Genomic DNA, 9,494 nt, shown 5'->3' with positions numbered 1-9,494 from the left:
CCTACCGTTGCATTGAAATAACTTTTTACATATTTTTAATAATTTTTTGGAAAGTTTCAGGTCATGATTTTTAGATATTTTTAATAGCTTTTTGGAAAGTTTCATGTCATGATTCACCGATAGAAATGAAATATATTTTTTTGGCCTTATTAGACTCCCGTTGGGTCCGTCCGGTCACGCGTCTAAGACAGGAAAATAAGAGTTTATCTACCTCAATTAATGAATATAAGAGATATGTGAGGTCCATTGTCTTTCAATATTTGAACAGGACAGGACCGTTGCATCTTTATCTCGGAAAAATCCGAGGGGAGATTAAAGTTTGGGATGATGGTCAAATACAAAGGAGTGGCAGATCAATCTTTTGCTCCCTAATAAGTTCTTTATGGGAGAGAGGTGGGACTGTTAAGCCTAGCGTTTGTCCTCAAAATATCTGCGAGGGGTAGGAAACTGGGAGGTCAATAATTTAATTAAGAAAATGATTTTCTCATTAAAAAATTAGCAAAAAAGCAACTAGAAAAAAGAAGAATTCAATTAAAATATAAATAAACTAGCCTACATGTCATGTCATAATCTTAATCAAACCAGAGTTAATTTTTTGAATTACCAAAAAAAAATTCTTTGGATTGTCTTGCTTTAGTTGGCTGCTGTGAATATACATGTGTCTATATCTATATATCTCTATACGTGTGGATGTGTATGTATATATCTATATCTCAAGACCATTAGAGTAATCATTTAGAAATGACTTGTCATACTAATTTTTTTTTTTCGATTTTAGTCCAATATTCAATATAAACATAGATTTCATTTTACGTACACCAATCTCGTTCCACATTTCACTCAACAAATTCTTACATGTTTATTAAATCACTTTTTATTGTATTTAACCATCATTTAAACATAAAAAAATTAAATATAAAATAATTATTTTAATAATAAAATATATTATACAATTGCAATAAATAAATATTTATATATTATATTATATACAATGCAATGACGTGGCAACGTGGCGTCGCATATAAAATAGGAATCCTTCCCAATTTTTCTATGACAGAATGTGAATAAACATGCAAAAGAACAGGTTGGCATTTTACAAATCATGATTCGAAGTTTTAAGTTGAACGATGTCTTAAACTAAAAGAAGAAAGGGGAAGCTAGCCGTGCGAGCACGGACTCTCACAGATAACATATTTTATACTGAGGACCATCATCGCTTTGTAAAAATATTAGCACAAACTGTTACAGAAATCAAGTATGCAAGTAAAAGACTTCAAATCTAATTTACAAACCATCGTGAAATTCTACAAATTTTACCATATCACATCAACCTCCCTTCCATTCCTCACAAGATTATGGAAAGTTCAGTTTTAGACAAGGTGTCGTTTTCCGGGATCATGCCAACGCTCGACAAGGAACATGTAACAATTTTTAACCTGATATTATAAAAGGCACATACGCAATTCAACAGAAGCACACAATATTTCAGTATTCAACTGTCAATAGACATTGTCACAAATATTCTTCATTGGAAAACATCATGAGAAGAGGAACAACATGATATCCATAACAGGAAAATCAAAGAGTTCCAAATCAGCCTTCCCAGGGGTCGAATTATTTTTAATTAAGCCATGTATAAATGTATACACAAGTATTCCAAGGAACTCGTTTTTCTTGGAGACGCTCCATAATATATTACCTATGTTTCAGCTGCAAATTCTTCAATTAGCACGCTCCTTGATCACCTCAAGGTCCATTTCAGTAGGGTCAGTTGCCTGAATTTCATAATGTACACCTTCCAGTTCCCTCCTAAACCTTTCCTTGGATGTCGCATAGAGCATCTTTGCACGGATCCGAGAGGTGGAAGGAGACCTGAAAGGAACATGGAAATCTCAATTAATGGTTGTTACCTCGTTATCATTTGAATTATTATATGAAATCAATGATTTTGCTATGGCTTTCGGTGGGGAAGGAAGTCATGGAGGGGCTGCAACATTTATATGCTGCATACACGCACATAACACCAGGAAATTTACACGTTCCAAGGAAAGGTAAGTTTCAAAATATAACCAAAAGACGACTACACCTGAAAATTCTAATATTCAAAACAAAATATAACAGACACCTGACAATTTGGTACAATTAGGTGAGGTTGATGACAACGAGAAGATACAACAATCTCATCCATATAAAACCCAGAGCACAAATTCTTGTTTTGATTCTAAACCCGAACATCTTAAACAGTTCAACATAGTTTCATCCTATATGCAACAAATATTTGTATTATCCAAAAGACACTTAAATATAGAGTATCCAATCACTCAATCAACAAATGTAACCAAAATCCAGAAATGGTTACACCCGGCCGAACTCACAGCAATACTGTTCTCTATCTAGTTGTTCACTTGGATTAGTGAAATAGGATAGTAACTGGTTCCTAGATCATTGAAAGAAGTTCAAAACTCATAATGGGAAAAAAAAAAAAAAAAAAAAGAGAACAATACTTAAGTAAAAGTGATAGCCGTTGTGTGGTGTCTGTATTACACGGTTTAAAAAAATATTTCTCCCAGATGAGTTGGAAAATTTTTAAGGACCAATTAAACAAGTTGGTCTGGCCTAATACGGAATACCACATTGTATTCAGCATAATAAGTGAAACAGTTGTTTTTTATTTGTTTTTTTAAAAAAAAAGTGGAAATAGTTATTGTGATACACGAATATGTATGCAAAACAAAATCACCTTAAACTGGAAGCTAAAATCCTAAATGAAGTTAGAGTAGACCAGCTAAAATATTTAAATTGCAGCTGATGTGTAGAAAATAACGCCTATACTGACACTCCGGACAGTCTGCAAAACAGTGATTTGAAAATAACATGCCATAAAAAAAAGAAAGCATTTTGAAAATGAAGGTTGTTTCCAAAATTATTTGGCAAGGATACCCGTCTAAACGAAGGGGGAAAAGGATATGCATGGGATGCCTACAAGATAACTGTTTGCATTAGAGAGCGATAGAAAGAGAGAGACCATGCTATAAAGAAGATCTTGCTCTTTTGGCAGTTCTCAGAAGTCACATAATCGAAGTCATAAACAGCGTATCGGCAGTCATTCTCAGGCAGAGATGCAGCGAAATCTTCGTAACTCTCAGCCGGGCCGCCAGTTTTCTCGACCACGACTTCACTTTTCTTTTCTTCAATCTTGAAAATTACATAGCGGTATACCTTCTTCCGTTGCAGTTCCATGTATGTGGTTTTGCTGTGATCAGCAACACCCATTCCGGATGATGCATTTCTCTGAAATTGTGAATATCGGTAAAAAGCTTAAGGATGAATCAGACTAACATAATTAACTCATAGATCATAAATCAAATTTCATTTAAATTATTAACCTCAAATGCCAATCATGAGCCAAACAAATACATTCTATGCTCCATCAAACCAGTCCCAAAGGGCCAATTCAGACCTATCCATGACTCCAATTTCCCAAAAACTAGAAAATCCTCGACCCACAAATCAGTGCAGATATTGTCTCTAACCCTAACACTAGGAATCCAAATAACAAAACAAACTATCATGCTAGTTCCAATTCTTTGTGAGCCAGCAAAACAAACCATAGGCGAGGAATGTAAAAGCAATAAACCATTCAAGTAAAAATCAACAGAGATGAATAGAAATCATAGGGGATTGTATAACACATAAGCAAACAAGGACGAGACCATCCAAGGATGCTACTTCACGTCTTCAATTTAAACAACAAAGCAAGAAGATCCCCACAATACCTCACTTTAACTGAAGTTTCTCAAAGAGATTCCATAATTCAGCAAACAAAAAACAAGACAAGAAAGACAAATATAAAGATATAAACTACAAGATCAGAGCACTAATACATACGCAAATCGGTCGACCAATCAACAAAAGCTAAGATGTAAAAATACCACAAAAAATAGAAATATAGGAAAAGAAACAGACCCCTACTCCACGGAACGACATGGAAACAGTTCGGGAGATTATTGTACAGCAAATGGAGGAGAAAGAATGAAGAAAATGTGGCCACCGAAAGAGAGAACCCGAAATGATAAAAAGCACCGGAAGAATAATTCTTTTGTAGTGGTTATGGTATATATTCTTTATATATATATACCCAATTTGGAAATGGGCCACATGAAGCCCAGCCCAATTTTCACAGACCTAGGTTGGACCATGCACGTATTGACAGATTATTAGGGAATAAAAATAAGTATTGCAATTTTAGATATAACTGATTATAGTTATTTTTTGCATGAAATTCAAAGAATGAAATATTTTATGTTATTTAATTTCTTTTAAATTGTAATGATATGTGATATATATAACAAATCCAATTTTCGGCATGTATATTTGTGTTTTGCAATTTTAGTTTTTTTTTAATGAAAATACTTATGCTACATACATCAACATCAACTAAGAAAAATGAATAAAATTGATAAAGAAAAAACAAATATATATGATTAAAAGTTAAAATTACAACATAAATAACCAAATCACACACAAACAAATGTAAAAAAATAAAAATTGCAGTTTGTCCAAAAAGAATATGATTATATCTATACTATTTTATTAAGTTTGAGACGCTTAGAGTAACTAACTTTGGTGTCATGGTCTGTTTTAATAATTATATATATTAATAAAATGTTAAAATTTTAATGCAAGTTATATGAAATTCAGCGAACAGAGTCATTGTTTCTTGGAGATTAGGTTATAAGCTCAATTCTTATTGAAATCATTTTTTATTATTTTATTTTTCAATTTATTTTTTAATATAAATTATAATGCCCCTTATCTGTTCAACCCGCTTATCCTTTTTTCCTCGAAAACAAACGACCCCTCCATTCAAAATACCGTTACCCCAAATTCTGCAACAGAATAAAGCAGCCACTGGCGCGAAAATGGAGTTACAAGGTAACAAGTGTAGCAAACCTTGGATTTCACATACCCTAATATAAATAGGAATATGAATTTGATTTTGTAAAATTAAATTTAATTGTATTTCCAGATTTGTTTTAATATAGTATAATATATCTAGGGCACGGAGGCTATAATAATCCCAAAGCCCTGCTCTCCTCTCAGTTGAAGAGGAGGGAAAAGCTTCTGGACGAACTTAGAAGTGTTGAAAAACAGGTAATTTCTTCAATTTGTTCTGAATATTGTTATAAAGATGTGTACTTTATGAAAAAATGGAATGATTTTTATTAGAAAATGGTTAGTTTCAAGTTGTATCCTCCAGTTTATTTATATCGAATTTGGTGGGGTGCGTTAATGCTGGAAATAATTTAAATTAATTACTGAAATTTTAGTTTTCCCAGGTGTGTTTTTTATTTATTTACGGATGAAAATTAAGGTTTAGATGGGGTTTCTCTGTTTACGTGGTTGTTTTCTTTTTTTGGGAGCATTTATTTAATTGTTTTTCAATCCAAGTATTGTAAGTGTTGCTCTTAGGTATACGAACTGGAGACAAGCTATTTGCAAGAAACCAACATTCTTGGGAACGCATTGAAAGGCTTTGATGGATTTCTTACTTCATCGAAGAATACATCTAAGTAAGCAACTTTATGCCATACCAGGTGCCATTAAATTTTTATTTTAATTCGTGGTAACGCAACTATTGTGCACGTGACAAGCCTATTTGTGGGTGGAAATTTGGACCTTGTGTTGTGCATTTGTGAGATTTGGTTGTTATTTACTGTTATATTAGCCTTTTTATACCCAGGCTTGAAGCTCTCAAAGCTGTGTGATATCAACATATTGATACATCGAAGCATATCTATATATTCATCAAATCTTTTATTCATTTTTGACAAATATGTTAGGGTGTGATTTAAACGTAACTACTTCTGTTTTTGACTGGTTTCTGTGATTGAACACTGCGTTCTGTTCTTGTTGAAAATTACAAGGAAGTGATGAGTGTATGTCTAAAGAATAGTCATGTTGCAGTTCATGAAAAACTCATTAATCACCAAATCAGATAATTAAGTGAACCTGACTTTTTTTGAAGAGAAAAACTCTAGGCAACTCCTGGAATTATTATGCTTGTAAACATGCCTCACTCGTGTATGTTGCAGGGTGCAAATTATTTCTGTATACTCCTTGGTGGTAATTTATTTTTTTATTTCGCTAGCAGTTTAAATGACAGAAAATGCAACATGTATTGAATTACGATAAATAAAATGTTAAAGTAAATGCTCAATTTAGGATGTAAGTAGCAAAAAGAATGAGGAAACCAATGTTCATTATGTGCAAACCCATCTTACTCATTTAAAACTTCATTACAATAGAAATCAAACTAAATGTCACTAACCTGATAAGCCTTGTATGCCACTATAGGGGTGCATAAGTTTTACTTTATGCCTGTTATCGTTTCTCTTTTTGACGCTTTAGCAACGTCCAACACGTCTTACTCTGTGTGTCAGCTTAAAAAGACCCAGAAAGTTTCAGCTTGAAGATAGGGTATTTTCTTTGTCCTCGGTCACTTCACCTGCGGTATGTCCAAGGTCCAGTCCTTCATACATTGAATCGAGCTTGTGTCTTAATTCCCTTATATTGAGCACTCTGCTTGAAATATATCAGACATCTGTATTCATGCTTATATGTTTATATATATATTTATCAGAACATTGAAACTGTACGTGTAAAAATTGAAATACCAAAAAATTAAGAGCCTTAGAACTGTTGAGCTATTTAAACACCTCATGCATGGTGCACAGATTCCATTGTAAGTTTTACGGTTCTCTGTTCTGAATAGACCGCCAACTTTTTGTTGCCTTTTGACAGTTAAAATATTGATCCCTTTATTAGGGAGGAATTAAAACAATCTGTTAGATTGGTGGCTTCCAAAACCAGCAGAGACTTGAATCACTCTTTTCATTTATTTAGAAAATAAGCAGAATTGATGAAACTGTGCTTATACACTTGAAGGATGGTGCTATCATGCTAAATGTTTTGGTTCCATTTTCTCATCTTTTTCCTTTCTTTCATTTAGGCAGATGAGCAGAAAGCTGCAAGAGAAGGTTTGTTCTTCATTACAGTCTATTAAATTTTCCATACTTTTGGACTGTCACATCCAACCTGAGATCATGGGTTAGGTTCGGGAGTCGGGCCAGTGGTGGTTAAATGCTACCCATTTTTTTCACTCTCTTTTGCTTCTGTCTACAGATGGAAAATTGGATATGGTTCAAATTCGACCCAAGGGCGGAGGTTTAACCACCTCTACACAGTAAGTACACCTTCAACATTTTTAATTTAGTCAAGTGGCCATTAAGTATTTACTTATTGACTTATTTTTTGTAATTCTTTGGTTGAATGGTTAATTTCCGGAATCATTAACCTTTCACAGTTGTTATCATCACACAACCCTTAGTTCTAAAGTCCTAACTAGTTTGAGTTGATTACATGGATCTCGTCTTTCATTTACTCCATTTGAAATTAAAGTACCAATGATCACCATTTCTTTCGTTATTTTGTATACCGAGGTTCAGTGTTATCATTGCAATTGAAATTAATTTTTCAGGGGGAAACCAAAGAAGGGGAGGACAGGGCAGAGGGATGCAAAGAAAATGAGGCTTTCAACTGAGTTGGATCCTGATGATGAAGAGGTTCTTGATATGAGATAGCTCAAAGTTTGCAAATTACCATTTGTGGTCTAAGCTGTTTAGAGTTATTCCATTTCAAATTAGCTCTATTGAGATTTCTTGGATTATCCGTTAACACCGTCCTGTAATCCTATATAGACAATCTCAATCGTCTGTTTCAAACTGGTTGTTCATATTTCATACCATGCATTTCATGTTACCCATTCTTGTGCTCCTCCCCCTTCCGCCGCCGCGCCTCTTTTTTTTCTATTTTTTGTAACTGAAAACATACATGTAACACCTCAAATTTGACGACTGTCTCCATTGTATCAAGACGAGTCTTTCCAGCGTGCTTATGTCCTCACTTACACGCACCCTGGGAAACTTCGTAGGGGGTTGCTCATCCCAAAATTTCCCTAAGTCAAGCGCGCTTAACCTTGGAGTTCTTATGTGATGAGCTTCCGAAAAGAAGATGCACCTTCTTGATATGAGTAGTACCTATCAAATATTTTAAGCAATCCTCAACTGCATAGTCTCGTACCTGATTAAATTTGGAATCCCTCTCCTGTCAGTGTAAGATCGGTTCATTCATGTTCTCTTCGCCTAGAAGCCTGCTAGGAGCCGCTCATTGTCCGTGCAATCTCATGGCACCGGCGATCACCCCCCGCCCTCGTCGGCCCCAGGCCTCACATGCCCACCAGCTTCAACTTGATTCGTCTCCGAACCACATTGTACTAGGAAAGGTTGGCTCTGATACCAACTGTAACGCCCCATATTTGACGACTGTCCCCACTGTAGACGAGTATTTTCAGCGTACTTATGTCCTCACTTACACACACCCTATGAAACTTCTCAGAGGGAAACTCATCCTATAATTGCCCCAAGTCAAGCACGTTTAACCATTTTTATGTGACGACCTACCGAAAAAGATATGCATCTTCTTGATATGAGTAGTACCTATCAAATCTTTTAAACTCTCCTCAACTGCATAGTCTCATACCTGAACATTTTTGGAATCCCTCTTCTGCCGGTGTAAGATCGGTCCATTCATATTCCCTTCGTCTAGAAGCTTGCCAGAGCCATTCATTGTCCATGCAACCTCATGGCACCAATGATCACCCTCCCGCCGGCCTGACAATACAAGTTCGTGCATACCTCATATAAATCTAGTATATCCAATTTTTTTGTGTCCTGATGGTGGAATACTGGAGTTGCACATGAAATTGGCTTATTTGCTACTATGATGTGCTTTCACTCGCTCAGGCTATATATATTCCATATTCTTTTGAACACATTTTTTTCACCACAAGAAAAAATGAACAAGTGTTCTTATCATCATTGTTAAACGTCACAAGGGACATCACTCACTGAGTCCATGGACCAACATATATGAATATAAAAGGGGTTTTTTCAACTACCTAAGTATTCGTCCAGTAAAATTGTAGCCCTCTCATTTCCTTAATGTTGTTAATGGACCAATGAATCAGCTCCAGCTTGTAAAAACATGGAAGGGGTCAACTCGAGTCAATGTGGAAATTAATAGAGCTTAGTTGACAAAGTGAAGGATTAGATGTTAAGAGTTAGTTAGTCTAATATATCTTTCACTTTTGTTTTCATACATTATTCACTTTTGATTTTTTCACATTAAATCATAATATATAAATTTAGTAACTTTTCTGAAATCATAATCTATCGCAAACACTCCCTTAACATTAGACAAGAGCATAGGAGAGCGATTTTTTTTAATGTTATATATGTGCCACCGACAATGCTTTATAAAAGAACAAAAACTGCATGCACAAATTAAATATTTTAAAAACAATAATTGATTACTTTCTTTTTTTTCCTTGAAGCCAATAATTATATTATATTTTTTTACTTTTAACGATAATT

The 9,494-nt window shown here is 34.6% G+C and overlaps 2 protein-coding genes across 3 annotated transcripts; one reads left to right on the top strand and one right to left on the bottom strand.

Moving 5' to 3' along the window:
- Positions 1–1,463: 1,463 nt before the first annotated feature.
- Positions 1,464–4,105, bottom strand: LOC142527218 (actin-depolymerizing factor). The gene is made up of 3 exons (XM_075631958.1): positions 3,967–4,105; positions 3,026–3,291; positions 1,464–1,872 (listed from the first exon to the last, which is right to left on the bottom strand). The coding sequence occupies exons 1-3, from the start codon at positions 3,985–3,987 to the stop codon at positions 1,722–1,724; spliced, it is 438 nt and encodes a 145-aa protein (XP_075488073.1). The 5' UTR covers positions 3,988–4,105; the 3' UTR covers positions 1,464–1,721.
- Positions 4,106–4,800: 695 nt separating this feature from the next.
- LOC142526846 (uncharacterized) lies at positions 4,801–7,821 on the top strand. Of its 2 annotated transcripts, none has more exons than XM_075631468.1 (7): positions 4,801–4,935; positions 5,060–5,154; positions 5,473–5,573; positions 6,444–6,513; positions 7,013–7,040; positions 7,186–7,246; positions 7,541–7,821. In XM_075631468.1, exons 1-7 carry the CDS (start codon positions 4,806–4,808, stop codon positions 7,641–7,643), a joined length of 588 nt encoding a protein of 195 aa, XP_075487583.1. In that variant the 5' UTR covers positions 4,801–4,805; the 3' UTR covers positions 7,644–7,821. The 2 variants fall into 2 exon arrangements, with proteins under 2 accessions (XP_075487583.1, XP_075487584.1); XM_075631469.1 differs by having other exon boundaries at positions 6,444–6,524.
- The last annotated feature ends 1,673 nt before the right edge of the window (positions 7,822–9,494 follow it).

The sequence above is a fragment of the Primulina tabacum genome, chromosome 15 (genome assembly GCF_025594145.1).
Source record: "Primulina tabacum isolate GXHZ01 chromosome 15, ASM2559414v2, whole genome shotgun sequence".
NCBI lineage: Eukaryota > Viridiplantae > Streptophyta > Magnoliopsida > Lamiales > Gesneriaceae > Primulina > Primulina tabacum.
Note: the sequence above shows the minus strand (reverse complement) of the source record. Positions and strands in the feature narration are given on the sequence as shown.

Coding starts and splice junctions, on each gene's coding strand:
- LOC142527218 (XM_075631958.1), bottom strand. CDS start 3,987: ATGTCGTTCCGTGGAGTAGGG. Junction 3,292..3,966: donor TGTCGTTCCGTGGAGTAGGG/GTCTGTTTCTTT, acceptor TCACAATTTCAG/AGAAATGCATCATCCGGAAT. Junction 1,873..3,025: donor AAGATCTTCTTTATAGCATG/GTCTCTCTCTTT, acceptor TGTTCCTTTCAG/GTCTCCTTCCACCTCTCGGA.
- LOC142526846 (XM_075631468.1), top strand. CDS start 4,806: ATGCCCCTTATCTGTTCAACCCGCTTATCCTTTTTTCCTCGAAAACAA. Junction 4,936..5,059: donor CGCGAAAATGGAGTTACAAG/GTAACAAGTGTA, acceptor TAATATATCTAG/GGCACGGAGGCTATAATAAT. Junction 5,574..6,443: donor TCATCGAAGAATACATCTAA/GTAAGCAACTTT, acceptor TCTGTGTGTCAG/CTTAAAAAGACCCAGAAAGT.